We start from the raw sequence: 18,282 nt of genomic DNA, 5'->3' as shown, positions 1-18,282 counted from the left end.
CATCTGGACTTGTGGACTGTATAAATTTGTATAGGTTCTGGAATTAATAAGTATTAGAATAAGCAAATACTACACACAAACACTGAAGATCCCGCACACGAGGCTTTTGCAGGAAAGCACAACACAACACTGACAAAAAGATGCGGGAGGCGGCCTAACGGTATTTTTGAAAAGAAAGACAAGAGACCGCCAGAGTAAGATACTACAAATAGAAATCATATTGACCTGCAGAGACATCTCTACAGCAAACCTGACACTACATAAAACATATATTTTGTTCCAAGGTTTGAAAATGCTCACAATAGGCTCAGACACTGAAAAAACATAAGCCTTCTTTTTCTACTTAATTTTATGAAACAAACAGAGGGCAGAATGGCCCGAACATAGCCCCCACCTTGAAACGCTCTAGTTTCAAATAACACACGCACACAATGAATGATCGAGATTCACACAAGAAATACACTAAAAGCGAGAAAAAATAATAACAATGCATAATAATAATAAAAAAAACACACACACACAAAACAAATATTCATATGCAATGATAAGACATGCTTGATGAGCGAGGTTGTAGCGTTTTGCATGACTTCACTTTACTTTGAAGGGTTGAAAGGCAATACAACCAGCTTCGCGATGGGGCGCTTCAACTCCCCGAGGGCAGTCTTTACAGTAACTGCTCGCACTAAGCCATCATTTCCAGGAAATATGCACTGAACACGCCCTAATCTCCATTGCTGGGGAGGCAGATGGGATTCCCTCAGAATAACCATGTCACCAATCTCGATATTGTCTCGTTTTTTCCGCCACTTCGTTCTTGACTGGAGACTGCACAAATATTCTTGGGACCAATGGCGCCAAAAATGCTGCGACAACTGCTGCACCAATTGCCACCTTTTCAGATGAGAGAGTTGGGATGAAGTGAAATCCTTATCCGGGATAGAAAGTAATGATTCTCCCACAAGGAAATGAGCAGGTGTAAGAGCGGCCAGATCGTTGGGGTCATCCGAGAGAGGAGTGAGGGGGCGGGAGTTCAGAATTGCTTCAATTTGAACTAGCGTGGTATACATTTCCTCAAAGCTCAACGCCACCTCTCCCACGATGCGCTTGAAATGATGCTTTACTCTACGTATATTTGCTTCCCAAATCCCACCAAAATGAGGTGCGGACGGGAGGTTAAAATGCCAAGATATTCCTTGTTTGCTGAGGTAGGCAGCAGTTTCTTCATTTTTGGCCGTGTGAACACTCACTCTTAACAATTCCTTTAGCTCTTTGCTAGCTCCTACAAAGTTACGCCCACAATCGCTGTAGATGTCACTAGGTATGCCCCGACGAGCCACAAAACGCCTTAGGGCAGCGAGAAAGGAAGTGGTGCTTGCATCCGCTACTAATTCTAGGTGTACAGCCTTAGTGGAAAAACACACAAAAAGACAGATGTATGCCTTAAACCTCAAACGGCTGCGCCCTCGGCTGGCTTTGAGTAGCACCGGCCCTGCATAATCCACACCTGTGTGGGAAAAGCATCGGCTTGGGTTTACGCGAGAGGGGGCAGGGAACCCATTAGTTGCGTCTCTGTTCTTCCTTCAAACCGACAACATTTTACACACTTCCGGTTTATCTTCCTCACTAGATTTCTCGCACCCACAATCCAGAAATGTTGCCGTAGCGTAGATAACACTAATTGAGGACCACCGTGGAAAGTGTTTAAATGCTCGTGATTGATCAGAAGTTCCGTTAATTTATGCTTATTGGGCATCAGCACGGGATGCTTTCTATCCACAGAAATGTCGGCGTTTTGTAATCTCCCCCCCACACGCAAGATGCCATTTTCGTCAATGAAGGGAGACAAGCATAAAATATTATTCTTATTGGGAATGGGCTCTTCATCCACTAAGCACTGGATTTCGGTGTGAAATTCTCTTTTCTGCACCTCCTTTACCAAACACAAAAGGCTCTCTTCCATTTCTTTCGATGTAAGTGCTCCCTGGCGTTTCTGCACCGGATTCCTGCAGTTGTAAACAAACCTGCGACACCAACCCACTACACGCTTCAATCTCACTAGGGAGGAGAAACGGTTCACAATGTCATTTTCAGAGTGCACACACATAACGGTGATACATTTTTTCTTTTCTTCCACTTCTGTAGTAAAGTCAGCGAGAGGATATGGAGGCTCTGGCAACATTGCTTCGCGCAACCACTCTGGACCGCTCCACCACAGGGGATGTTCTAAGAGCTCGCTGGGCTTTAACCCCCTTGACGCACAATCAGCTGCATTATCTTCACTCTTGGTATGTGACCATTGTGACGAAGGCAAAATTCCTTGTATTTTCGCTACCCGATTTGAAACGAAAGTTTTCCACTTGTCAGGTGACTGGGCTAACCAGGCCAACACAACAGTGGAGTCAGTGAAAGCCTTTGTATCCTGGACGTTTACACTGATGGCACTTGCAACTGTTTTTAACAATTTGGCCAGCAACAATGCGGCGCACAGTTCCAATCGGGGTAGATAAACTGTTTTGATGGGAGCAACTTTGGTTTTTGCAGCGATGAGTCTCACGTCGACATGACCGTTAAGACGTTCTGCTCGTAAATAGGCGACTGCAGAATAGGCCCGCTCACTAGCATCAGAGAAGCCTATTAATTGACAGCTGACGGCGTCAAAGGGCACAATGCATCGTTCGACTTTCACTTCACGGAGCACAAACAACTCATCGCAGTACTCTCGCCAAGCTGCACTTGTTTCAAAGGGGAGGGGGTCGTCCCAACCGAGGCTTTCCTTCCACAATGATTGTAACATCATCTTGGCCCTGATGGTTACTGGGGAGAGAAGGCCAAGGGGATCGAAAATCTTGGCAATCTCTGACAACACTTTCGTTTTGTCCACACTGCAGGGGGAGAGGGAGGCACTACGTTGAACCCAAACTCGTCGCTAACAGGTGACCACTGTACTCCGAGGGTCTTGATGTTGTTATCGGTGTCGAAGTTGAATTGTAGGTCAATTTCACGCATATGGGGAGGAACAGCCTGGAGCACTTCCGGTTCGCTAGATAGCCTCTTCACTGTGATTTCACGTGATCTGCCTAATGGGGCTGTGTTACCCCTGAAAGGTAGTCTCACCACATAACTTCCGTGCTCGTCACGGTGGTGTGTAGCTACGAAGCGTTCTTCACAGCTCCTTTCTTCTTTGGACAGGTGTTTTGTAAGTGGGAGCTCTTCTAACTCCCAAAACTGGCGAAGAGCTTCATCGATCTCGCAGGAAACTCGATGTGACGTCACCGTTAGCTTCCCACTTGTCGGACCTATATTGCCAGATAGCACCCAGCCGAGACTAGTTTCTAATGCGACAGGCGTCCCGGGTGGCCCCATACACTTCCCGCTCAACATAAGTGATGGAAACACGTCTGCTCCCAACAGAATGTCAATGGGGCCCACTACGTTGAAAGTGGGATCTGCTAATCTTAGGCCCTCTAAATGAGACCAGTTTGTAGCACTAGGACACTTTTGTTTGGGTAGATCAGATGTAACTTTCTGAACTACCACAGCACGAGTTTCAAAAGTTTCACTTGTTCCCCCGAATGACTGAAACTCTAAGTCCACCATTGCACTCGCTGTCGCCACTCCTGCTCCTGTAATCCCGGAAATCACAATACTGGATTTCTTTTTCCTGAGACCCAGCTTTTGTACACAGTTCTCGGTGACGAAACTAGATTCACTCGCGCAATCCAGCATCGCTCTGAAGGGGTAATACACACCATTATTTCCTCTTACTTTCACGATGGCAGTACATAATAACACATGTGGTACACTTGCGTCCGCTGCAACATGTGCCGTGATATTTGATTCACGCACTGGTGACTCAGCTCTCTCGTAGTGCAAGAGAGTATGATGTTTTTTAGCGCACTTGCGACACGTACTAGATGCGCACGTATCCTTTCTACACGATTTTCGAAGACAATTAAAACACAGTTTTTTCTCTTTCACTAGGGTGACACGATCAGACACTTTGAGTTTTGTGAACTCAGCACATTTGTAGAGGGGGTGGATTGCACTGCATACGTCACATAATGTTTGACCACGTTCACTGGTGGTAACATGGGAGGAAGTTTGTTTTTTGTCGCGATTCTTCACTTGCTCACTACTTTCGGCGACGCGCGTTTTCCCGCCGGCAGACACTGCGAGCGCGCGGGCTCTGTTATCGAGGAACTCTGCGAGCTGCTCAAATGATGGCTGTTCATTTGTTTTTAATGAAAGTTCCCACTGTCTACGACTTTCACTGTCCAGTTTATCCGTGATATGATAAACCAAGATAACATCCCAGTGTTCGACTGGTTGCTCGAGCACCTTGAGGGCCCGCGTGCACTCCATTGTGGTATCAATTAACTTACGTAGGGCGGCTGGCGATTCTTGTTGTATTACGGGTTGCGTAACTAAACGCTTAATTGTCGCGTTCACTATTTCCCTCTTATTGTGATACCGTGCATTTAAAATGTCCCACGCCTCTTTGTAGTTGCTGTCCGTTGTTTGCATCGCTTGAAGGAGTTGTGCTGGTTCCCCTTTCAAGGATGTTTTGAGGTACTGCAACTTTTGAGCACCTGAGAGATTTTTGTTATTGTGTACTGAAGCCACAAATAAATCGTGAAACGATAACCACTCATGGAGGTTTCCCGAAAACACTGGCAACTGAAACTGCGGTAGTCTTACGTCACTAGCATGTTGCCTTTCAGACGAAGACGAAGACTGAGCTCCTTTACTTCCCTCCAATTGAAAATCCATCAATTGAACACACATCTGCACTATTCTCTTGTCCATTTCCGCTAACTCTTCTTCTTCTTTTTCGAACTCCTCGTCTCCTGCCACCGCCGAAATATCATCCAGCAGCTTTGAACACTCCTGCTGGAGTTCACTGACCTTCGCCTGATGCACCAAGATGGCTGCCGCTGCGGTAGCGTCCAACTCTGTGATGGCTTTTTCTTCGCGCGTAATTCTTGACTTTAATGTTCTTTTCTTAATTTTTAGCGGCTCCATCTCTAAAACACTGCACTATGTTCGTGAGAAAAAAACACTCAATCACTAGTCTATTATTGTTCACAGCAACAGTTCACATAGGCACTAGTAATTTGGCGCGGATGGACCATGTATACGCCGACCAAACAATAGTTTATTGTTTTGCGCATTTAATTAAACAGATAATGAGTTACTGAAAACAATAACAATTTATTTTGAATCTGGAATTTTGGACTGTATAAATTTGTATAGTTGATGGAATCAATAAGTATTAGAATAAGCAAATACTACACACAAACACTGAAGATCCTACACACGAGGCTTTTGCAGGAAAGCACAACACAACACTGACAAAAAGATGCGGGAGGCGGCCTAACGGTATTTTTGAAAAGAAAGACAAGAGACCGCCAGAGTAAGATACTACAAATAGAAATCATATTGACCTGCAGAGACATCTCTACAGCAAACCTGACACTACATAAAACATATATTTTGTTCCAAGGTTTGAAAATGCTCACAATAGGCTCAGACACTGAAAAAACATAAGCCTTCTTTTTCTTCTTAATTTTATGAAACAAACAGAGGGCAGAATGGCCCGAACACACTTGAAGTTTCGTTTTTTGTAACTTGTAAAAATATCGGCTTTCTGGAATAAGACTTACTCCCCTGAATTAATTGTGTTCTTAGAATTTGCACTTCCTTAATGCTATTGCTCCGTAACTTTTCATACATATCGCCTTTTCTTTGTATAGTAGCTTCACGGATAGAATCAGTGGCGTATTTACGATTTTGTTTCGGGAGGGGCTTTGCTAACTTTCGGGGGGGGGGCTTTCCCTGAAAATGTGAAAATTCTGCAAGATATTCCATATAGTTACTATAGTAAGTAAGATTTCGGGGGGGCTTAAGCCCGGAAGCCCCCCTAAATACGCCACTGGATATAATGTATACCATTTTTTACAACTACACTGTCTACGTTGAGTTCTTTCCACAAATTACACAAATGAAATGAAAATTTTCTTTGTTTATACGGTATATATATTAATGTTGCTCAGGTAGCCTGGAACAATATGAAATTACTACAATCTTGTCAATGTAATATATTATGCTGAGTTAAGTTTCATCAATCAAAATGACATGGAAATTCAAGTTTAAAATTAGAAACATTACTTTCTACTTTCTGTTATTAATTACGGTAAGTTATATTGACAAAAAGAAATAGTAATATTGCCAGCTCGAAAATATGTAATCACAAAATCTTATAAAATCACAAACCGTTATAAACAGTTACGTATTTTAAATTCAAGTTTAGTTTTTGAAATGAAATACATTTGGGTTTTCATCAAGGCATATTACATAACATATTTTATTCATTTTTTTAAAAAATTGACTGTGAATTATCATGTAGTGATTAAACATTTCAATGCTTGCCTTGCACTTGAAAACTGCTATTTTGCAGTTAAACCTAACGTAAACTTGTTTGTAGATTTTTTTAAAAGTAAAAATCTAAATTGATTATGAGCAAGTAAATAAATTGTTACATTCTAGTTAAAGATAACAAATCAGAATACTAAGTGCATATTACTATATGTCTACATTTCAAATTATAAACCAAAAACCTTACAGAAAAGAAGAACCTATTACATACTCATTAAGTACTTCTCACTTCCACTACACAAAATCACTTAGCACATACAAATTTCATATATCTCCCACTGAAACTGGGGCATGAAGGTAGACAGTGTCAAAGCTGGGGTAAGGCGTGCGTCTAGGCGGTATAGGGGTCACTTCGAAAAACTGGGACAACTGTCCCCTAATCGTCGCCTCTGCCCTTCACGGTTATTTACCGACAGTGATTGTATTTATATATTGTGCAGAACTGTGGTGTAGCGAAGAATAAATAAAACTGTTTATCGTGGTTTCGCAAGGGTGCCTTATATAAAGGGCGCACTGTTCCTTTCAGGGGTTCTTTACCAATAACAATCATAGGAATTTATTATTAAAAAAAAACTGGTATCTTTATTTGTAATGTAATGTTCCGGATGGGCTAGCCCATATCTGGTTCAACTAGATGTATCACTGAGATCGCGGTGACTCAGTGGTAGAGCGTTCACCTCTGATGCTTGGGGTCCCGAGTTCGGTCCCAGCCCCCGCCAAGTGAACTTTGTGGTGGACAAACGCTGTGTGCGTGGATTTTCTCGGGGTTCTCCCGTTTCCTCCCACTTTCTTAATTCCACCATTTCATTCATTACTCATCGTTACCGTCTCCTTTGGCATAAACGTGGGACCTTAAACTCAAAGATTTCATTTTATTTTTCATTTTAGATGTATCACTTCCATCAAGAAACTTGATTTCTAAATGTTGATTCTCTACATCTTGGTAAGAATTGACAGTAATTCATGAAGTAAATCTTCAGATGTTTTACCAAGTCTGTATGTTCATGACTTTAACTTCGACTAAAGATAGAAGAATTCAGAATTTTATGTCATCGAAATATTTATGGTTATTGAAAAATTCAAAAATACATCGACTTCTGGCTTTGGGGTCATGTGAAAACGAAAGTTTATGCAAAGAAGCCAAGTGGTTTGGAGAACTTAAACGACAAAATCAGGGCGTCTGTGGCTGGCATTTCGGATCAAACACGGCGGAACGCTGTGAGTGGATTCCAGCGCCGCCTACGCGAATGTGTGGACGTAAATGGCGCCCAGTTGGAGGTGTGGCGGTGAATGAACCGAGCTGGTGCAGATTACAGGTAAAAATTTAATCCTTCCGCTACCGTTTGCACTTTATTTGATTTCAATATGAGCATTTTTATGTAAATTATAAGCGAATTAAATCCGTCCATACTTTATGAAAACCTTGTGTATATATATATATATATATATATATATATATATATATATGAAGCTACTGGGCCTGGAAGGCCCCGCTTGCCCGGATAAGGGTTAATTAGACGACTAGAACAAGATTTGGTCAGACATTTGATTCAAGGAAAGGGATTCTTTTTTTTTTTCACTTGTTTGTGTGCAAAACAAACGCCGTCACATGTTTTAGATTTGGTTTCTATCCTAACCAATAGAATATGAACGTGAAAGTGCTATTCGTTGCGCGTACGATTTCGGTGAGAGAGTATTGAACACGTTACAGTGGTTCACATCCTAGTTTGAAAACTGCAAATGTTTTATGTTATACAAAGTGTATCAAAACTCCGGGGCCATAGGTCGACTTCGTTATCAGTGAAGATACGAAAAGACGGAAAGAAACGGGAAAATTTCTGGAAATACGTTTTTTTCAACCTAAAATGGTGAGATTTTTCTAATAGTACCAGTCCTTTCGTCTCCACACTGTTATGGCGCCCAAAGAAGAAACAATATTATAAATTCAATAATCTTTTGTGTGCTTTAGGACTGACAAAGCCGTTCTATAATAGAGATTGCGCACGAGACGAGACGAGACAGAATTTTCCTGACAAAATTCGAGTTGAGACACGGCTCTTCCAATAGAGATACATTTTTCGAGTGGAGACATCACTTTTACAGCACATTTTCGAGTCGAGACAGCCTCAAATCTTGTCTCGTGCGCATCCCTTTTCTATAAGACTTCCGATCCTTGTGGTTAGTATAGTTTGGAAGTCAAAAAACGTAAGTAGGTCTCCGCACACTCGTATATCAAAAATCATTAAAATCTAGAGTGTAGGAGTCAGCCGTCAAATGTCGGTATTTTCATTTTTACATACTATATAGATTCAATATCCTGAAAGAAATTCTTTACTTCTAATTCCCTTAACGTGAAAATATTATATATGATCTGAATATGTGAACCTTTTTTTATTATTATTATTTTACCTTCTACCCCTTCAATTTTAATGCCTAGTTTTTGAAAAAAAAAAATTAGTTAAAACTAATTTTTATTACACTGAACAATATGTTGTTGGTTATCAATAATAACACGTCGCTTGTTTATTGCTGGAAACAATTTTTGATTACTTCGTGTACCAGGCCGGTAGCCACCCCAGAAATTTAGGGGGGGCGATCCAACAATATTATAGTTCATCACCATATTATAGTTCATTTGCAAGCCTACCGTGAAAATTTTAGGGGGCCAGCAAAAATTTAGCGGGGGGCAGGCCCCCCTAGACCCCCTCTCTATACGGGCCTATCGTGTACTATATCTGTAAAAAAAAAAAAAAGAAAGAAAAATCCTGTTAGAAGCATTTCTATTTCAAGTGTGTCCCTGCTGGCCCTGCTGTAGTTGAGATTCTGCAATAGGTGAATGTGGACAGGTTTGCCACATTGATGAACTTCGCCGTGCACTGTCTTCTTAGCCATTCTAATTAGCCTACCGTCTTCACTCGCCGAGACCAAATGACTGAATGACAAATTGGCAACACGGTCGAAATCATTCAACTCTTTTTTCCAAAGCAAAAGGAAGGTTTCCTCTCTAACATTTTCCGGGGACACATTTGAAAATAGAAAGGCTCTATCTATTGTGCTGCCAAAATGTCTTGAGCCGTGGTAAAAATTCGAACTAATGCTCACACCCTCTCACACCCATGCGTTGAGCCAATAATGGTTCAGCTGTTGCTAAGCGAGAGAAAGCGAGTGGAATTCCTTCAGCCGATAGCAGCGCTTGCAACGGAAGGCTAGGGATCAAGTCAATGTGGCATATCTATAGCAAATTGCATCTCTTGTTCTCTTTTTAAAATAGTGACGCACAAATTGTTAAAAGTGAGACGTAATCCAAACAGTGACGTTAATACTTCTTACAATATCTGTAAACCAAAGGTCATCATCCAATGTAAAATGGAAAGATACTTGTTTATTGAATGCAAATAACCGAATTGTACTAATAGAAGATTGTGGAATACTTATACGAACTTCTGTTTCTGACGAAATGAAGAAATTATTTACTTTTGATTTTGTGGTTTTACTGTAAACAAGGACAAACATAATTATGTGACAATTACGTACTTATAAGAAAGTGGATCTCTTTATCATTTATGGTTTGTTTACTCAAAGATATTAGATTTTTGTTTCCAACTTCTCGTCGATTGTTTTGCAATACAACTGCCTCTGTAGTGACGTAATAGAAATGGAAGGCTCTCAAGTAGCCGATAGGAAAGGGCGATTTACTTTGATGGATGGTTTCAGGTTCGATTCCTAATGGAATAAGAGTGCCGTGATGTAGTTGTTGAGGGTCTACCTATCAAGAGAATAACCAGTAAGTGCTTCACGTTGGTTAAATGGCTAGTGCACGTGCGAGTTTGTTACGCGGTCTTTGGTTTGATTATTTTTTTTAATTACCCGGTAGGACATAAAAAAACTGAAGAAATTATAGTGGCTCGAATTCCACTATAAACGGTAGGCTCCAGAGATGGAGACGAGTCAGGAAGACCCATGACGCACCAAATCCAGTAACCTGAAACAGGTTCTTAATTTATGAGGACAATTGCTCTCCCATTTAAGCTTCCTGACTTTCAAGAAGGGTCCCGTTCTTCTAAAACTTTTTTATTCCATACGATACGATATGAACATGAATGTGTGAAACAATACGGAATAGGTTCCCCACACCATTTCCAAAACAACTAAAAATAACTTAAGATGCTGCCGCCCCATCAAGGGAACAAAATATATTTCGTTAAAATGAACTATAAATGTAATCTGGGGCTTCATTCCATAACAGTTTGTGTATACATTTGTAGTTTGCGATAGTTGGTATTGCAGTTACAACTATATATTGTATTATTGGCGTTGCGATATGATACGCAAATTTTGCAAAGACCGTTACGAAAAGAGGCCCTGAGACCTATTTTAGTGAAATGTCAACTGGGACTGCTTAGAAGTAAGAAAAATGTTTGTTAAGTATTTAATTTCTAAGAGGGATAAATTTTATATTTCATATTTTTCTAGAGGGATCCAACGTCTTATTTTCCTACGAAGGTCAAATATTAGACCCTGAGTGACCAAGACAGACCCGTAGCCTGAAGTGACTTGATGTGATCCAGAGACGACGGAACATCGTCATTTATATGGGGAATATCAGGAGGATGCTAATGTAATTCTAAAAATCACGATTTTCTCCTTTCTCTCTCTCTCTCTCTCTTTCTCTCTGCCTGTCGACTTACTAAATCTAGAATTTTCTTTCTCACTTGTGTACATCTATGAGTGTCAAAGTATTGCACTGAAAACTAACTACAAGGTTTAACAGAGCATAAATGCATGGGAATCACAGGAAAGATAAGCTTCATGTTTACGTTATGAGGGATTGTCAAAATTTAAAAATTTAATCAAGCTCACTTATAAAACTTATTGTTTAGATACCCAACCTGTTTTGAGTGGTTACACACCACCCACGATATTGCGTTGCGACACATTTAGGTTAAGTGCAATACTATTCATTAATATATATGCAGTACTCAAGAGCCTCAAAGGGAGGCGCGGTGGCTCAGTGGTAGAGCGTTCACCTCTGGTGCTTGGGGTCCCTGGTTCGATCCCAGCCCCCACCAAGTGAACTTTGTGGTGGACAAACATCGTGCTCGTGGGTTTTCTCGGGGTTCTCCCGTTTCCTCCCACTTTCTTCATTCCACCATTTCACTCATCTCTCATCATCACCGTCTCCTTTAGCCTAACCGGCATAACCGTGGGACGTAAAACTTACAGATTTCATTTCAAGAGCCTCAAAATAGATTTTAATTTATTACATTGTGTTACAAAGGTTCTATTTCTGGCATGAAAACCTGTAGTTCTAAAGGAATTTAAGGAGGTTAATTCAAATCCGAAATCAGAATTTTAGTATCAGGGTTAGTTTTCCAGTAATTCCAGTAATTATACTGTAATTTGGACCTAAGAATAATGTGAATATGACTTGGGTTTCCTAGATCAAGCTCGTCCTTTTGTGTAACTACTTTTTAAATTGTGTCTTGTAAGTTTAAAATTGGAAATGTTACAAATCTACATCATCTTTCGGTTTCAATATTCATTGTCTCAAAGCAGAAACGGTAACCAAATCATACAAACCTTACATCTCAAACACTGTCTTAATGTTCCATGATTCATACTTGAAAAAAAAAATTGTAAACTGATTATACGAATATATTGAAGACCATTTATTAACATTTATAAATATGCAAGTCATTACAAAATTAATAGATAGGGCTTAAATGTTGTCATATTATACCCTTCATGGCAGTGCTCGAAGTGGAGAAAAACCAGAGATGGTATGTTTTGTAACAATTTTGACTCGACATACCGACTATCTAAATGTTGAAATACAGCGAGGGTATGTTGTGTTCAAGATTGAATTTCTATTTACATAATGACTGAAAAGCATTAGAAAGCTTCTTTTTAATTACGGGGGAGGGGGTATGGAGAGACTTTTATCCCTCGCCAACAAAATTTCTAATAATAATAATAATAATAATAATATCCTCTTATGTTGTATTATAGAGAATTATACACGGAAATGCTCAAAAAGTTTTTTATATTAACAATTTACTACGGGAAAACTCCCGAACTCCCCACTCGACTGATGGGTATTTCAAACTCTCGGAAGATCCGCCCCCACAGCAGACAACCCTAACTCTGTCCATGCTCAAAACACATTTATGTGCATTAACGCAAGAAGACACACAGATAAGGAAGAAACAATTCAATATGGCACATCAAAATATAAACTAGATGAGCTTGTTTGAAGACGCCTCATTTTAAAAACAGAAGGTAGGGGGGGGGGAATAACAAAAATGTCGCTGTTGCCAACTTAGAAATTATTTCTACATAAGAAATAAAATATTACGTGCAAAGCTTTTCGTTAATTACTGTGTATAAAAATAGGTTTATTAAAGGTATTTAGCATCTACTCTTTCTTGATGGTATGTTTTGATCACTAAAAACCAGGGGCGGTATGCCTTTATCACTGAAAAACCAGAGATGGTATGGCATACCACCGCATACCGTATCACTTCGACCACTGCTTCGTGGACTTGTTACGATGCCGAACAATTCTGATAACTTCTAGATAAAGCTGAGAAAAAAATCAGGTCATAAGTTCAGTACATAAAATTACAAAATCAGCTTTTCAAGATAGCAAGATGAGAAAAAAATCTTTGCGAATCTAGATGAGACGAGATTTCTGCAAAAGTTACGAGACGGAAAACATATCTCGTCTCCACAAGGACGTTGTGAGTACAAATGCGGCGGAAGTCACACTTCCATTCACCCTACATACGAAGCGACGTGTATTTTCACATAAACTCTATGACCTAATCTCAGAAGTTAGGTTACCAAAAGGAAGTACGTAGTATTGCATGGTTACCAAATGGAAAAGGAAATGGTTTTGAGGTATTGCATGAACGTTAAAAAAAATATAGTGTTGTAAATTTTTTTCGAAAGATCAGTGTCACTAAACTATTCAGCTGCAATAGCTTCTAAAGGCTGTTAACTCACAAGGTCCTTCCTTGAACGAAAACAGTTAGATAAGAAGAAACAATGTTTAAAGTTTCTAACAAGCTGTTGAACGGTCACTTGACAGTTGCAAGTAACTGGAAAATTACTAGCCTTAATGGGGATTTCCACTAAAATACAGATTCAATATTTAAATTAAAAAATAAATGTAAAAACAGTGATATAAAATGCCAATTAAAATATTTCTTCAAACGGTTTTCAATATTTAGAGATATCAAGGAAAGAACGCAATGATATTAGTTCATAATGAGAGCAATGATAACTGGGAAACGAAGAGGTAAGCCCTCCCCACGGGTCTAGTGACTAGCGCTTGTCCCTTTGGTGCACCTGGTCCCGTGATCGATTCCCGGTGGTGGAGCACAAAAATGTAACTTCATCATTATTCACTGTCACTACATCCGTCTCCTTTAGCCTTAAGGACACACTCGTGGCCCGTTAAGAGTCCTAATCACTGCGAAATGAAAATACCGCTAATTTTACAGTGATTATGTGATATCTTCAAATAGATAAAATATAATCGAAATGTGGAACAAGAACGCTCTAGGCGATATTCTTTTTGTTTCCATAAGGTACCGATATCACGAGTCAGCTAGTAGCTTTCCGTTTGCAGCCATTTAGAAACGCGAAAATAAATGCCGATCTTCTAAATGGCTGGAAATCGAAAGCAGATAAGTGAGTCATGAAAACGATATCTCATATAAAATAATCGTGGAGTGCACTTAGCGCCCGTAGATTTAGCGCCCACAAATAATATCGTGTACTTAGCGCCCAGAAAATATTTGATGCTTATCAGTGTGCTAGGGTTGACCAAAGAGAGAACTAGTTTATATGTATAAACTAGCAGCGTTCACCCCGCTTCGCTGCGGTCACCCCGGAACGCAATAAACTTTGTTACTTAGATAATTTTTACTTTTTCGCTTTCAAGTGATATGATAAAAACCATAGAAGATTGCAGTAAATGTTAACATTATATCGCCTGTCATTTATGTTAACCCGCCCCGCTTCGCTGCGGTCACCCCCGAACGCAATAAACTTTGTTACTTAGATAATTTTTACTTTTTCGCTTTCAAGTGATATGATAAAAACCATTATAACGCCTGTCATTTATGTTAACCCGCCGAGTGACACGGTCATGCGGGTTGCATATAAATACGTTTATTTTTATACCTATGATGAACTAACAAAGGATTTGTACGTAATGGACACCTGAATGGTCAATTATCTCAAGACACTGGTAATTGAAAATTAAAGTGATATGATAAAAACCATCTAGGGTCCAAATCCTAATAACCCCCCCAAAATAAAAGAAATTGGTTCAGCCGTATTAGCGTGATGAGCGGACAAAGGATTTGTACGTTCTCTTTTACATATATAGATGTAGTTTCGTACTCAAATCATCTATCCCATCCCCTCTCTTTTGACGACTAAAGAACAAAAATTTTTCACTTGAAAGATCCTGCTATACTTCCTGCACAATTGTCATGTCACTTTTAAAACCCCTTAGGGAAGTTGAAAGAAATGTGTTCTTTTCTTCCTCTTCTGTTCATCACCGTCAGCTCTAACACTCTGACTTTTCATGTACATATGTAATTACGTACAATTTAATTACGACTTAAGAGTATTACCATATCACCTATGAGATTTTCATATATGGACGTGAATTCATGTGCCAGCGTTATTTTAAAATTTATATAGTTTTAAATAATAATAATTACACGCACCTTAATGCAAATACTACTGCATGGAAAACAGCAATTATTTATGCACATTGCATAACTTCATTTCCTATCGTAAATACAGGGTGTCAAAAAATTCAAATGCCAAAATTTGCTGGGTAATTCTTTATATCAAATGAAAATAAAACGTTCTAATGAACATGTGTCAAGTGTTATAAGCCGCCCTAAACGCAATCAATCACATTTTAAACCCTAGTTTAAAAATAATGGAACGTATCGTAAGTAGTTAAAGAAATTCGGCAAGAACTAGTATTTCCTCTATCTAAATATCCATACAAGGATACGCTTTTAACCCTAGGACCACGGGTGGCGATTAGGGGGGGCAGTTGCCCCTTCACTTTTTGAAATGACCCATTAATGTATATAGTTTCATTTGGAAATATAAAGTTTTGTATGTATTATTGGTTCATAGAATACAAATGGTGCCATAAAATATTTGCCGTTCCATGAGTACGTATTGGTTATCTTTCCGTGAAGTTAAGAAAGCTACAGAAATTGCGTTTTAAAAATGCCACTAAAAATGGCCCAAAAATTAAGCTGTTGGAGCGAGGCATTTCGAGCGTACTTTCATTTCATCTTACAAGGGCTCGATATGTTAGTAAGCCGCTTTGGATCTAATTGAGATATCATTTCGCAAGAAAAGAAGTCCTTCACAAGTTATTCTTTAATTGCACAAAAATTGACAGTTCCTAAAACAGTTCTTTTCTTGAAAAATTGACAGTTCTTTTCTTCTTTCTTATAGTAAGGAATATTTTGATTTGATTTTTTTCAGTTTAACATCCTGTTCAGCAGCGAAGCTATATAAGACATGAACTTAATGATTAACGTAGAGTCCGAACCACGTGAGCTCCCTCCGGGAATTGAACCCAGGTCTCCCACGTCAAAGGGGCGTACGTTAACCGCTTAGCCACGAAGGAGTTCAGTAAGGAATATATAATTTTGCAGTGTAATATACGAGTTTAGGGGTGTACATACAGTTTTGTTATACAATTAAATTTAGTAAATTCAACATAATTCTAGGTTTTAGGATTATTTTGTATAACTGGAATGTGGAGTGACTAAGTATTGTTGAGTTTTGATGTATTCCAAGAAAATGAAAACTGTATCTAATGGCAACGAACATGTTTCGGGAAGCTGCAAAAGTATTTCTTTGAATGTCGTAGCATATGCTTGTAGTATTCACTGTCTTTCTAAGAGTAATAACACATATAATAACATGCGTGGAATTAAAAATATAAGTTGTTCATTAATTTCCAGTTTCAATATAACTTTTGCAGAACAAGCCTTATTTTCCATTACTATGATTATTTGATTAATATTATCCTTTGTATTTATTTGGTTTGCAAATTTGTTATTAAATAGGTCCCTAATCTGATCACACAATTTTCCAGACAGAATTTTAAGATGCATGATTTTATGATTTTTTGATTTCATGAGCAAGGAATCAGATCTCTTCTTACACCTTCGTTGTATAAGAGTACAAAGAGTTAGTATCTTGTGTTGCTCTTGTCAATTTACATAACAAAATATGAAACAAGATATACGGTATTTTAACTGAAAAAGATAGTTATACAGCCTTTAGTCTATATAACAGCCTCCTAATAGTTACACAGCCTTTAGTCTAACAAAGTGTTACAAGCAACCAGGAAAAGTAACATTGACATACAAATACTATATTCAGATCATGTCTTGCCTCCCCACTTTTAACGTCTTGCCGCCGCCACTGCCTAGGACTACCAGGTGGGTCCATACTTTCTTTAATAATTACTAAGGCTTAGTAAGTATTAAGGTTCTATGACATTTCCCTGGTTGAGTTCTTGTATTATGTTATTTAAGTATTATTTTTTTTTTCATTTCCGTGAGTTAAGTGATAGTTTTTAAAATTTATAGCATTGGGTACTGATGGGGTCCATTAAACTCGAGCCTTAATGAAGAAATATGAGGATAGATTCAGAATAGATTGAGATTGTGGCTCGTAGCGGAGTGAACGTTCTGATAATCTTCTAACTGTCCCAATGAAGTCAGATATAACATATTGCAACTTTATGTGTTATTATTTAGTTTGATTGATTTTATTATTTGCAATTTTGCTTATTTTAGTAGCAGCTTTTCTTTATTTATTCACTTATATAAGTCCATTGTCAGAAGCATAATAGTTGCTTTTGTCTATCAAACTGTATTGCAGTTGCGTATCCAGGGGGAGTTTCCCGGGATATGAACTCCCAAGAACCAAAATTTTAAAAAGTTGCTAGAATAAAATCTAAATTTGCGCTTTCAGTCTCCACATTAACAAAAAAAGTTTTCCGGAGTAGGACACTGACCCCCCCCCCCGAATAGAAATCCTGGCTTTGCCACTGATTATATGTAAAGTTTTGTTTATTGTTAGTGTGTTTTGATCATTGCACATGGTAGACAAACAGATCACTAACAATACACGTCACTATTGATGGTAGAGGAGGAATATTTTTGGTAAATCAATAAACAATGAAGAAATTGATTCCCGACAGACGATAAGATATTAGCAGACTTATATACAAATGCAACTGAATTTTCTTGTTCAGGTACCGATATTGAAATGAGACGTTGAGTAGTTTTCTTATCCAGAGGATTGGTTAGAAGTTTGAAGCGTAGCACCTATAGCTAATGCAAAAGCACGTGCTAATGCAAAAAGCAAAACTCCGGAGAAAAGCGATCCTAAGTTAATTTTATTGGTACAAACCAAGGGGGGAAAAAACTTGAAACATGTTCGAATTTCTATACATAAAAGAAGAAATCGTGCACAGAGAAAAATAAACGTATGTGGTGTACGTAAAAACGTAGGTTACATGCGTAAATCCTGTACTTTTTAGACTTAAGTTACGACTTATATAATATACTGCAGCAAACGTGTAACTGAGAACGTGTGTTTTATAATACTTTCCGTATAAGTGTTCCATCTATACGTACTTTCCGTATGACTGCATATAAGCGATAATGATTTCATATGGAGATAGACTATATAATACAGGTGACGTCTGTAACATACGTATACTATGTAATATACTATAAAGAAAACTGTTAAATGTCAGACACCCTGCAGCAGCATGAT

General features: G+C 38.8%; 2 protein-coding genes across 2 annotated transcripts; both read right to left on the bottom strand.

The window, feature by feature from the left end:
• Positions 1-593: 593 nt before the first annotated feature.
• Positions 594-2,797, bottom strand: LOC145675408 (uncharacterized). The gene is made up of 2 exons (XM_081745814.1): positions 1,625-2,797; positions 594-1,403 (listed from the first exon to the last, which is right to left on the bottom strand). The coding sequence occupies exons 1-2, from the start codon at positions 2,795-2,797 to the stop codon at positions 594-596; spliced, it is 1,983 nt and encodes a 660-aa protein (XP_081601940.1).
• Positions 2,798-2,811: 14 nt separating this feature from the next.
• Positions 2,812-5,022, bottom strand: LOC145675407 (uncharacterized). The gene has a single exon (XM_081745813.1). It carries the CDS (start codon positions 5,020-5,022, stop codon positions 2,812-2,814), a length of 2,211 nt encoding a protein of 736 aa, XP_081601939.1.
• Between the last annotated feature and the right edge of the window lie 13,260 nt (positions 5,023-18,282).

This window comes from Thermobia domestica, chromosome 18 (assembly GCF_964235325.1).
Source record: "Thermobia domestica chromosome 18, izTheDome1.hap1.1, whole genome shotgun sequence".
Classification (NCBI taxonomy): Eukaryota; Metazoa; Arthropoda; class Insecta; order Zygentoma; family Lepismatidae; genus Thermobia; species Thermobia domestica.
This window is presented reverse-complemented; position numbering and strand designations above follow the sequence as displayed.